At 41.3% G+C, this 13438-nt stretch overlaps 1 protein-coding gene across 6 annotated transcripts in view; it reads right to left on the bottom strand.

Moving 5' to 3' along the window:
- The window catches only part of LOC127631200 (calsenilin-like), a 77755-nt gene that overhangs the window by 1403 nt on the left and 62914 nt on the right, over positions 1–13438 (bottom strand). For 4 of the 6 annotated variants that reach the window (XM_052109241.1, XM_052109240.1, XM_052109242.1 and 1 more), the window contains 6 exons: positions 6975–7099; positions 4219–4288; positions 4020–4090; positions 3005–3112; positions 2807–2911; positions 2645–2707 (listed from right to left, as the gene is read on the bottom strand). In XM_052109241.1, coding sequence (XP_051965201.1) covers positions 2645–2707; positions 2807–2911; positions 3005–3112; positions 4020–4090; positions 4219–4288; positions 6975–7099 — 542 coding nt within the window. Of the gene's footprint in view, positions 1–2644; positions 2708–2806; positions 2912–3004; positions 3113–4019; positions 4091–4218; positions 4289–6974; positions 7523–10621; positions 11077–13438 lie in introns of those variants that run through there. The other 2 variants (XM_052109244.1, XM_052109239.1) reach the window with 2 other exon arrangements.

Genomic DNA, 13438 nt, shown 5'->3' with positions numbered 1-13438 from the left:
AACAAGCAGTGTTTATGAAGTAGTTAACTAAAAGTAGCAACATTACTAAATTAACTAAATTATTCTGTAGTGTAACAGTATATCAGCTATTTTCACAACAGTGAAGCTTTTCCAGTAACCAGCTACATTACGAGAAGCGGTGTAGCATCACAAAAGAGTACAGTTGTCACATTGTGTTGTGAATGCAGCAATGGAGCTTAAGGAGTAATCAAATATGCTCTCCTAAACCATCCTCTCTCTCTATGTAGCGCTTAGCAATCCAAATCATTTAAGTGATTTGTTCTTAATTGTTTTCAAAATATATGATTATATATCTTGCATTTTTGTTATCATTTTGATGTAAAACATGCCAATGAGTATGAAATGTGCTACTGTAAAAAAACTTGCTTGAGAATCGGTTCTATCGGACATTTGTTAAAGGGTAACTAAACACCTGCTCAGAGTCTGACTCCACCCACTAGAAATATTTCAAAATGCTGGAAAAGTGGGCAGACCCCGGCGGGGATAGAGGGAACAAACCGAGTGCGGTGCTGAGCGGGGGGGGGCACCTGAGACTAATTAATTGACAGCTGCTGTCAGACTCTATGTTGTTATTATTCCTCACACGGTCGCAAGACGACATGTACATGAATCTGGCATGGTGAGTTGGAACCCGCTTACGTCAGCTGTCACCGCTTACGTCACGAAGTACCGCAAACAGCCAATAGGAAAATTCAACTGCAGTACCCACCGTTCAACCTGAAGAGGGCAGCACTCAGACGTTTTTACACCATATATTGTAGAATTAAAACACTTTATACACAAATGTCAAAAAAATTACTTGAATCAATGACCACTACTAATAAAGCCCCATGCTTACAGATCATTAACTAAAAAAAGTTGGTTTAGGGTTTAGTTACCCTTTAACAGGATAATATAATACATTACCTATTATTAAGTGTTGGGAACTGTTATTCATTTTAGCGAGTCAAACTGTTCATGTACGTTAACTCATATATTTGATTCAATGATTTACTTGAGCTCTGCGCAACATCAACATCATCATCTGATTGCTAAATATCTAAAGATATTTTCTTCTTTAAATATCAGTATATTGATTATTAATTAACTATAAGTTATGAGTAGCTTGTGAAGTAATGTAGCTTCCCAAACACTAGAAACAAGTATACAAATTAATGAATGATTGCTTAGTCCAACTGTAGTTCTAAAATCTCATTCGTTGTTCAATTCAAATATGGGATAAGACACATTGAGCCAGGTTTGACGTCAATGATGTCAAACGTAATTGGATCTGGCATGTCTCATCACTGATGTGAAACCTGACTCAACATATGTTGACATGCCATATTTAAAGGGATAGTTCACCCAAAAATTGTAATTCTCTCATCATTTACTCACCCTCATGCCTTTCCAGATGTGTATGACTTTTTTCTTCTTCAGAACACAACTGAAGAATTTTGAAGAATATTTCAGCTTTTTAGGTCCATACAATGCAAGTGAATGGGTGCCAAAATCTTGAGGCTCCATAAAGCACATATTGCCATCATGAAAGTAATCCATACAACTCCAGTGGATTAAATAAAGTCTTCTGAAGCGAAATGCTAGGTGTGTGTAAGAAAAAGATACATTTTAAAAACTTTTTTAACAAGAACATTTTTCTTCTGCCCAACTTAAGCGTAACTTAAGCGTTGGCAAGTTCATGTGAGAACTGACTTGTTAAAATACAAAAAAATATGTAAGCGCAGTGTTGTTTACAACAGAGGGGCATAGATATTCATTCATAGATGCCTCATACTGGCGCCATCTTGGAACGGTCAACAAGGAGAGCTGTTTGAATCTGTTTGAATGCAAGTGAATGGAGGAGATGCCTCAGACTGAGCTCCTTGCTCAGACCGCTGTATAAACTGCTTTTGTGTGGAAACAGTATTGCAGTCCAAAGGACTGCTAATAATGTATCTATGTATGAATCTATGCAGAGGAGACTTACACGCTTTTGTCAGACGAGAGACAGTTTGAACACCACCCTCGCTAACGTGCAAACCATAGCTGGCTGGAAGCTAACGTTTTTAGTAAAAAAAGTTTTACATATTGATCTATTTCTTACACACACACCCAGCGTTTCCCGTCAGAAGACATTAATTAATCCACTGGAGTTGTATGGATTACTTTTATGATGGCTATATGTGGTTTTGGAGCCTCAAAAAGTTGGCACCCATTCACTTGCATTTTATGGACCTACAGTACAGAGCTGAATTATTCTTCCAAAAATCTTAATTTTTGTTCTGCTAAAGAAAGTCATACACATCTGGGATGCCATTTGTGGGTGAACTATTCCTTTAATATGATCAGATTTGAGAGCTAAGGTGGAAGGCAAGGTTTTCAATGAATAATAGCATACATTTTAGTCTGTTCCTCACATTAACCTAATTTGTAGCTTCAGAAGACTTGAAATATAACACACAAGTTGAATGAACTCCTTTTATGGTGCTCAAGTTCCAAAAAAAGAAAAGAAGAAAGAAAATCAGTTTGGAATATCACCAGGGTGAGTAAATGATGAAATTATTAAATGTTTAGGGTGCAACATTGTTTTAATGCATTGGAATGATCTACGTCAGTAAACGGTGATAGCTTAACACTAACTTACTTTCTGACAGGTCTCAATAAACTCCTCAATAGTGACCACACCATCTCGATTCCTGTCCATTTTCTATAAGAGAGTTAGAGAATATAAAAGACCTCACCACTCTATTAAATTGTGTAGATTAAGCATCTGTGTCCAAATAAGAAATGCACATTTTATTGGTACCTGGAAGAACTTCTCCACATGTTCAGAAGGAGTGTCATCTCTCACACTGGGGTAGGTATACCTGCCCATCATATCGTAGATTGACTTCATGATTAGCAGCATCTCCTACATGCACACAAACACATTCCAATTATTACTATTTGTGTACACCAGTGACTGAATCTCTGGATCATTTGAGCACAAAGGTTCAGCGAGCACCTCTTTAGTGATGTATCCATCCTTGTTGATGTCGTAAAGGTTGAAAGCCCAGCTGAGCTTTTCAGTGACCGTCCCTCTCAGCAGCACTGACAGACCAATCACAAAGTCCTGTCACAGGGAGCAACAGGGTCAGAGTGGAGGGTCAGAGTGCAGATACTGAGAAATTCCAAGTACTCCTCTCTGCAGACTGTAGAGCAATGACGTAGTGGATCTAATCCCATGCGTATTGGATTTTAATGACGTAGTGAATATGCAAACGTATTCACATTTTAATGTTTTGTTTTATGACTGTAGCGTACTCAACGGTCATTAATACAGTATCTATTCATATGACACACACACATTTATATATTAAGGCTGCACAATTAATTTAAATACAATTGTGGTATGACATAGTGCGATTATTTAACCGTAAAGGGCTACAACGATTTAATTAAATTAAAAGATAAATCAAGCTGTTCGCTTAAAGTCTATGCATGGTGGTCTGTCTTGTCTTCATTGTGTATAAGCATTATTATAGTGTATTCAGAGCGGTTCTGTGCTCCAGATTCACTTTTATTTTACTTTTGCATACAGTACTTCCAAGTATGTTTGACCACTACGTATTAATGTACAAATACAAATACTTCACCCCATTGCATTTATGTACAGCGAAAGAGATGTTAACATAAGGAGCACATTATAGTGTGGATTATATTGCTTAATTTAAATATTTGATTTCTGTGGGTGAAGAGGAAAAACAAGGAAAAGAAATTTACGAAATCCATGGATATGACCATTTTTAAAAGCTAAGCTATATTAAACAAATTCATGTAATATCCTTCTCTGTGTAATACTTTAATACTAAGAAATAATGTACTCAGTGTAATGTATAAAAACCAAAACATCCACTATGTCACCAAAATCCACTACGCAGAGGATTAGATCACTACATCATCGCGTTGCAGTCTGCATCGAGGACCCTCTCAGAAATTGAGGCAAAATAAATTGAAATTGAGTGGAAGAAACTTCTCACCTCAAAACGAATTGAGCCATTTCTGTCCAGGTCAAATGCATTAAACAGAAAATGGGCATATGTGGTGGCATCTGAAGAAATGGTGAAAAACAAGTCAGAAATGTAGAATGAGTATGGCTCCTCAATATTAGATCCTAATCGGAGTTAATGGATAACACTGACTGTTTATGTTATAATCGTATTGCAGAGTCTACTTTACCCCCTTGGGGAAAGAACTGAGAGTAGATGGTCTTGAAAGTTTCCTCATCGACCAAACCACTTGGGCACTCCTGAAATGGAAAGAGAGGGATATCTCATTAAACATCTAATTAAGCAGATAATGGACTAATTCTCACTGTGCCACATAGGCAGCTCATGAATGCTTTAAATAAGTGCATTGTGCTAATTTTCTTTAAAGAGAAAATTCTGCCCTATAACACAACAGAAGGCACCTGCTCAAGTTAAAACACCTAAAATTTTAACTTGATCACTGAACCCCAACACTTTTCTTGAAAAGAGTATTTCACCTATTCTGTCATAAATAACTCACCCTTGTGTCATTCCAAACCTGTGTAATGTTTTTTCTCACGTGGAACACAAATGGAGTTTCAATGGATGTTATGGTACATCTTTTCAATAGAATGGCACTTGATAGTGACTCACTTTAAAGCACCCAAAAGTATTATAAAAGTAGTCCATTGTAGTCCAAGTTTTCTGAGAAACAACCCAAAATTTAAATACTCATGATTGTCCAATGAACACACTATTTGTATTTTTGTTTTCACTTTATTTGTATAATATTTAAATGAATTGCACTTCAGATTGTTTCTCACCAAAATCGTATGAAGCGTTGAGAAGGCTGAGAAGATGGACCACAATATTCATTAAAACATTCATGTTTTCTGCATAAGAAAGGAAGTCATATTTGGAATGGCATGAGGGTGAGTAAATGATGATTATGCTTTATTAAAATTTTCATTTTTGGGGTAACTACTGTTTTAATGTCTTAAAGGATTATTCTTTGTTTGAAACAAGTTAAGCTCAATTGACAGCATTTTTAGCATAATAATGATTACCACAAAAAGTAATTTTGACTTGCCCCTCCTTTTCTTAAAAAAAAAAGCAAAAATCTGGTTTACAGTGAGGCACTTACAATGGAAGTGAATGGGCCCATTCTGTACATGATAAAATACTCAAAAGCTTAGCCAAAATAAATAAACAGTATGCCTGTAAACACGATTTTAGTGTTATAAAATGGCTTACTAACCTTTTCTGTGTAAAGTTATGGCCAATTTTACAAATTCAATGCCACGATGATGTTATATCAACAAACACTAAAATGATTGTAAAAATGACGATTTAAAACAAATTTACAGCTCTAATAATACACAAGTTTTAGCCACCCTGACACTGCCACTGACAGTCCACTGCCATGGCTGCCATGCCTGCCACAGTCAACGAGCCAGCATCCACACCTGCCATGGTACACAAGCGTCCACACCTACCATGGTCCAGGAGCCAACGGCCACACCTGCCACAGTCCATGAGCCAGCAGCCATGCCTGCCACATTCCACAAGCCAGTGCCCACACCTACCACAGTCCATGAGCCAGCGGCCATGCCTGCCACGGTCAATGAGTGCATGAAGCATCATCCGTCCCAGAGCCAGCGCCTGAAGACTCGTCCATCTCAGAGCCTGTGCCCATGCCTGCAACAGCTGCCTTGACCTCTGAGACTCTAGCGGCTCTGCCCCCTGAGCCTCTGCCTTCAGTGACCCCACCCCCCGAACCTCCACTGGCTCCCCCCTGAGACTCTGCTTCCAGCAGCTCTGAGCCTTTGCCTCCTGGTCCACCCTGCTCTCCGGGCCCTCTGCTGGATCTGCCCTGGTCTCCTGGTCTGCCCCGGTCTCTGCGCGCTTCTCTGGCTCCATCCTGGTCTCCTGGCCCGCCCCAGTCTCTGGGCCCTCCACCGGCTCCACCCTGGTATCCTGGTCCACCCCGGTTTCCGGGCCCTTCTCCAGCTCCACCCTGGTCCTGGTCTGCCCGGTCTCCTGGTCCGCCCTGGTCTCCAGGCCCTCTGCCAGCTCCGCCCTGGCCCCTACACACTCCTGATTCCCCAGATTTTTTTTCTTGTTTAGGGCATTAGAAGCCACCTTTAAAGGAGTGGATCTTTAACATGTTCTGTTGTGTCGGTGCCTGTGGACTCTTATTTTGAAAGTTTAGTCCCTGTTTCCTGTGTGTCATGAGATTCTCCCTGTTTGTCATGTGACTCTTATTTCAGGTGTTTTGTTATCATTGGTTTATAGTCATTGTCTTGTTATTATGTTCAATAGTCTTATCCTGTCATTGGTTCATGTTTCATAGTCTTGTCATCTTGTTTATTAGTTCCATCTTGTCATTGGTTCTCTTGTCCACTTGTTGCCATTGTCTTTTGTCATGTATTGATTGTGTAACTTTGTTATTTCTTGTAGGTATCCATCTTAGTCATTTCAAGTTAAGTCTCTTTGTTCTAGTTTATGCATGTTGGTTACTCATTTTGTAAATAAATACTGCACTTGGGTTCTCACATCATCATCGTCTTCATCTGTCCTTGTCTTCAGCATGTCTCGAAATTACACTAACCACGATTTTTGCTTTTTTTAAGAAAAGGAGGGACGAGTCAAAATTAATTATTGTGATAATCAACATTATACCATGAATGCTGTTGTTTGAGCTTAACTTGTATTGAACCCAGAACATTCATTTTATGTCAAAATGTTGAAGATAAAATCTTAGAGACAAAATATCTTAGAGACTTGTCTTCAGATTCAGTACCAAACACACATTCAAAATATTAAGTACAGGCAAATTAAGTAAAGCATATGGGGCTTTTTAGATTGTCCCACCAACAAAAAAGTAAATATTTGACCAAATAAATACTGTAGTATGTACCTCAACTCCAGACTATAATCTCTCCTAGCCTTTTAGCCGATACTTACATTTTTGAAGCCCCTGTAGAGGGACTGCAGCTCCTTCTTGGTAAATTTGGTCTGAGCCTGTAGCTGTTCCAGACCCTCGGGCTGATGTCTCACCGCCGACAGCTCGAGGTCACTGTCACTACTCTCTATGGAGAAGAAAGAGCAAAACAAGAGAGAAAGAAAGGGGGAAGCAGAGAGATAGAGAAGGAGGTAGAGGAGGGAAAGGGGTGAGTGTATGGGATGGGGTGAGAGAGCATTATAAAGGGGGAGACAGTGGTTGCAAGGGGAGAGAGAAAAGAGGAAGAGGAATGAAATCAAGAAAGAGTTAGCACAACATTGGAAGATGAGCAGGAAGAGGAAAAGAGAGAAAGAGATAACTTGAGGTTTGATAGACAGGCAGTGTTTAAACTGAGGGGGCTCATAAGAAAAACAAAATAACATGCTTTGTTGTTTATCAATTATTTCATCAGTGGTCTATATTTGATTTTCCTTGGAAAGTTCTAAACCACAAAGTGTTTAGAGAAGATTTATAGGAACTTATCGGTTACTGTCGTAATGAGGGAACAAGACATGTAGTGACACTAGGGGTCACTCTTGAGAGCCCTGAAACACCTCAATGTTTGAGAAAAGGACAATGGGAATTGGCAAGTGGAATTTGCATGCCACTCCCCCGGACATACTGGTCTGTGCAAGTAGGGTCACTGCGGGAAACGTGTATTTGTGCCGTTTGGGGAGGACCTTGTACTGATACGCCCGGTCGTCGAAAGCAAACCGTAGGAAGGGTCTGTGTCAAGGTGTAACCGAGACATGAAAGTACACGTCCTACAGGTCTACTTCCGCAAACCAATCTTGATGCCGGACACACGTCAAAATGTGTTTCTGCATCAGCATCTTGAATGGGAGTCTGTATAAGGCCCAGATCAGAACTCGCAGGTCCAAGATTGGTTTCAACCCACCGCCTTTCTTTGGTACGATGAAGTAAGGGCTGTAGAACCCTTTCCTCATCTCGACTGGAGTCTTGACTATCGCACCCTTGCGAAGAAGTGTCACGATCTTTGCATGCATGGTGGCAGCATTCCTGCCTTGCCCTGAAGTGAAGCTGACGCCGCTGAATCGGGGAGGGTGCCTTGCAAACTGAATCATGTAGTCGAGTTGGATGGTCCTGGCCAGCCACCGGGACGGTTTGGAAAGAATTAGCCACGTGTCCAAGCTCCGGAAGAGGGGCACTAAGGAGACGATCGCGTCTGACGTACCTGGGGGTGGGGCCTCGCGGCAGGGGGAGCTTTCGCAGGGCCCTGGCTGCTAGTGCTCGGTGACTTGCGGCCGTGACAACGGTGGCCGCGAACACTGATTATGTGACCCAAGGATTGAGTAAACCGCTCTTTTTTAACAATGTGTATACTGCAGTGCGTTCAGGGTGCGGCAAACACAACACAAAATAAAAAAAGGATTTACCTTTCTGCCCTCCACAGAAGGATGGAGTGGTCTGGGTACCAGCTCCATGGAGGACATCTCTCTTCATGGGTCGTCTGTCTCAGGGGCGCTTAGGAGTCTTCCGGGTCCTTGTACCAGACCTTGAGGCCGGGGGTGTCCGCTTCCTGTGGGGGGCTCTATGCTGGGGCCGAGAACTGGGCTCAGGCTGTGGCGGAGCCGCCTAGCCTTTCCGTAGGTATGGGATCTTGAGCTGAGCCGGGGCAAGATGTCTAGCTTCCGTCTGCTTCTTCACTGCTGAGAACTGCTGGGCAAAGTCTTCAACGGTGTCGTCAAATAGGCCAAACTGGGAGATGGTGGCGTTGAGAAAGTGAACTTTGTCGGAGTCCCTCATCTCGACCAGATTCAGACACAGGTGCCGCTCCTGGACAACCGAGGTGGACATCACCTGCCCGAGTGCTCGCGCCATGACCTTCATAGCCCGGAGGGCGAGGGCGGTCACCGAGCGCAGCTCCTGCAGCACATCGGGATCAGGACTACCCATGGGCCGCTCTTTTAGTGCCTTGGCCTGGTGTACTTGAAGGAGGGCCATGGCATGCAGGGTGGAGTCAGCCTGTCCAGCAGCACTGTAGGCTTTGGTCGCCAGAGACAACATAGTCCTACAGGCCCTGGAGGGGAGTGCTCTATGTCAGCCTCAGACTGGGCGGGCTGACCCGAAGGTGGCAGCCCAGTCGAGTCCTCTGCATCTAACATCGCCAGTGCGCTCTCCAATGCAGCGATCAAGAACTCATCCTGCTCGCGTGAAATGCTAAGTTTATCACTGCTTTGAAGTCGAATGAATCAAATCTAAAATGAAACAAAATGAGACTTTGTAAAGTAAAATATGCCAGCCTGGGATTCGAACCCAGGACATTCGGGATCAGGAGTGGGAGCACCCCCAAGAGCCTTGAACCAATTCGAACACTGTAGACAGTGTAACTTTTCCATTGTGATTGATTGCTAATGAAGTGTTTCCAGGTTTTCCATTTTCAAAGGAATGCTTTAGTATTTAATAGTTTAATAGTTTAATAGGAACCTTATTATTACACTAATGCAATAAGTGGTGGATTTAATGATTAATTTTAAATTTGTTTCACTTGGATATCAGCTCGCATCAATCACAAAATTAAAGAAAGTACCCCATATAAAGAATAGAAGAAAGACAGAACAGAACAGAGGAATAAATTAAACTAGACAAGCATTTATACTCACCATCTTTACACAAACAGAAAAAAGTGAGATAGGGAGGCAGGAGGAGGACAGAGAGGGTCAGAGAGAGTGAGAGGAGAAAAAAAGAGAAAAATAGTAAAACAAAATGCAGAATCCTAAAATAGACTGATGGTCAGTGAAACGGTGATACAGCAAGAGATACAATGACAAATCTCTGATGTTTTAAGGAACAAAAGAAATATAGCATTTAAAAACACACACTTATCAAAAACTCTGTTGCTGTTGTTAAACGTGTTAAATAAATAAACGTGTTGACAGTTTACACTTTTATGGAAGTCTATGGGGAAAATGTACAATTGTCCAAGAGTGTTTTATTGTACATGTAAATGCCTTTCAGTTAACACATTGGTCCCACTTTATATTAGGTGGCTTTAAATATTATGTACTTAACCATTTGATACAATGTACTTATTATGAACACACATGTTGTTGCATTGTACCTACATTTAAAGTACTTACATTTACTTTACCCCTAACCCAACCCTTAGCCCAAAACCTAACTGTAACCCCTAATACTAACCCTAACCCTACACTTACTCCTAAACCTAACCTCTGTAGCAGCAAATGTGGGCATTTTACAGAACAACATATAGTTACACAGTAAATACATAGTCTTGTATATATATATTGTAATACATAGTAGTTAAGGCCACCTAATATAAAGTGTGACCGACACGTTTGTTTATACAAATTTAGGCAGGAGCATCTTAGCAATCAATGCAACAGGTGCTGTCAATAGAACTTAAGTAACGTGTAATTAACCTGGAATATTCCTTTACGACATGCAAACATGAGATATACAAAATTTGCAATAAAATATAAAATCAGGGATAAAGATTTTTTTTTTATTATATATACTAACTTTTGTTAATTCTCTTTCTCTCCCTCTCTCTCTCTCTCTCTCTCTCTCTCTCTCTCTCTCTCTCTCGCTCACTCTTTCTTTCTATCTTTCTTTCTTTCTTTCTCACCTTTTTCAGTTATGTCTATGAGTCCGAGTAGATGCATGAGTTTGAGAAACATAATGACTAGGCAGACGATGCCCACGGTCTGTAACCCCTCTGTGTCCCATCTCACACTCATTTTTACACTCTGTCCCTCAACACTTTTTCAATGCAAGTCTGAACACACTTGTTCCTCCAGATTTGTCCTCTTTTAATTAGCAGAATATACTCCAAAGCCTATTTAAAATGAAAGATCCTGTAAATCCTTTTAAGAAAAAAATGTAAGAAAAAAGGGCAGATGTCCACTTTCGATAAGCATCTGTTAATTTTTTTCCCCAAAGAGTCCATAAAATCTGGAAAAAGCAACTGAAAACTTTGCCTTAATAAAAAAGTACAATCTTGATGTCATCCTGTTTTAAGGATTGTGCCCAAAATTACTCTTGAATCCAAATAAGTGCTGGTAACCACTCTTCCCTCTCTCTGTTCTCATCATTTCTTTGCCTCAATTCTTCTCACATCTATTTAATCTTTCACTCTGTCACAATTTTCAGAGGGAATTTAGAAAAAACTCACACCTTGACTCACACTATAATTATATGAAACACACTCTGGAGACAAGCGTGATCCAATTAGATTCAAACAAAACCAGAACATGAGTCTTGAACTTCGGCTTAAACACAACAACAGCTATGACATTAAGTATTTTCGCACCTTACTTCTATTTAAATGGGAGAAAACACAGCAGATCATTACATTTTGTGAAACTGTGTATAGTACATTAATCTTTGTGCTCAGGACTGTAGTTTGAATGAAAGCTACCAGACAAGTTTTATTAAGAGTTGTATTAATCTATAATGGGCAGTCACAGTTTGATGTTGTTGAAATACAATAGTTGTATCTTGTATACCACCTAGTTCACATGTGCACACAAAAAATAAAATAAATAAATAAATAAATGTTAACCTAAAACATTTTGCTTTTTATGTTTGCATCTTTGAATTGGTTTGATTCAAGTCACTGAATCAACCTGACTATATTAAGTTACACTAGCAAAACAAATTTTAAGGGTTAAATTAGGTTGAAATAGTTCCTTAGGATAACAAAAAATGCAGGTTACCACTTTTTACAGTGTATATACAGTATATACACACACACACACACACACACACAAAATTCTGCATCCCTTTACCATACTGTGGCAGGGCGTGATACTACACACCCGGTCTTGTATTAGGCTAATTATGCCTCCGTGAGGTTTAAAGGCTGACTGCAGAGGGCCGTGCGGGAGAGAGAGATCGTTAGCGGACATGTCCGTCATGTGTGTTTGTGTTGTCTTTTAAGTTTATCATTAAACCTATTATTTATATTGAAAAGCCTGTTCTCGCCGCCTCCTTTCCATTGAATACCTTTACACTGGTGCCGAAGCCAAGGAAGGAGGAAGGATACGCCGTAGTAGAGTTCTTGCCACTACCGTCCACCCCAACGGAGCAGCGACCGTGAGGGGAGAAGGGGCTCCTAGCCGACTGCCTGGAGCGGTCAGGGCCGCTGCCAGGGGTGCAGGAGTCACCTACCGGCCGCTGAAACGCGGCGGGGTTTAAGACCGCCGACCGCGAGCGGTGAGGGGCTCACTGGCGACCGCCTGGAGCGAGAGGACCGCTGCCAGGGGCGGGGTAGACCCCTTCTGTTCCCCGAGAACGCGGCGGGGTGTTCCGTCCGCCAGGGGCTGGAGGACTGCCTCGGATCCACCCGGAGAGGCGCGGCTGTCGTCCGATAAAGGGTGGAGGAGTGGCCGAGGAACAAGCTGCGGCGTATCGGAGAACTGGCGAGTAGGCTAAGAGTTTGTTTTTTTTCATCTCTCTCTCCTCTCTCTCTCTCACTATCGCTCTACGTTGGCCTTTATCCTCTTTTAAATTTTACAGTTTTTTGGGGGGTACTACACTGTTACAGGAAGTACCCCCCATTTTAATTATTTCTGTTTCCCTCCCCTTGTCCCCTCCCTCGTCCAGGTAGATGGGGATGACCTGCCGGCAGACAGCGCGGAAGGCGCGCCCTCCCCCAGGGAAAGGGGGGGGGGGGGATGTACGTCAGGCCGGGGGCTCCCCAGCCTGAGAGAACGAGGGAGGAATGTGGCAGGGCGGGGCCGGGTCATGATACTACACACCCGGTCTTGCCCTGCCACACATACAAATCAATGTCTTACAACTATTGTTCTCTATGTTGCCTATTTCAGGCTTTGTAAAATGACTGTGATCTACAGAGACTACTCTTAATTTTTCCAGATACTCTTTATTCATTGCTCTCATGGGAAGTGTGAACTTTTTTTTATTTGGTCATACATGACTCTTATGACAACCAAAACCTATTCCTTTAAAAGTAAAGAAGATGTTAAGAACTTAGAGCATTATCTGTTTTTCTCGTTAACAGTGCAAATGTGTCAAAGGCAAATTCATCTTTAGCATTAGAGTTCACATATAGTCCAAATAGGTCTTCTTGATCACCCTACATATGGCCATCAATTTGGAGGACAAATATGGGGTTTTCTAAAGCCCCTATACAGCCATAACAGGAGCCAAATTACATTTTTACTAATGACTAATTTACTACTTCTCTTCATTGACTAGAAGTTTAAACATGAAATCTATGATAATGTATGCAATAAATGGTTTAAAACAAATTCAAATGTTAAACGCTTTCTTGTATCATTCATTGATTTCAGGTTACATTGTAAAATACGGCAACTTTGTGATCCCTGCTCCCTAAATCCCACCAAAGTTGCCACATTAAAGCGTTTGCCCCTTTTTCAAATAATAGAGGGTAAGGACACAACTTCAACATGGACTGCAC

This window comes from Xyrauchen texanus, chromosome 37, assembly GCF_025860055.1.
Source record: "Xyrauchen texanus isolate HMW12.3.18 chromosome 37, RBS_HiC_50CHRs, whole genome shotgun sequence".
NCBI classification, from domain to species: Eukaryota; Metazoa; Chordata; class Actinopteri; order Cypriniformes; family Catostomidae; genus Xyrauchen; species Xyrauchen texanus.
Note: the sequence above shows the minus strand (reverse complement) of the source record. Positions and strands in the feature narration are given on the sequence as shown.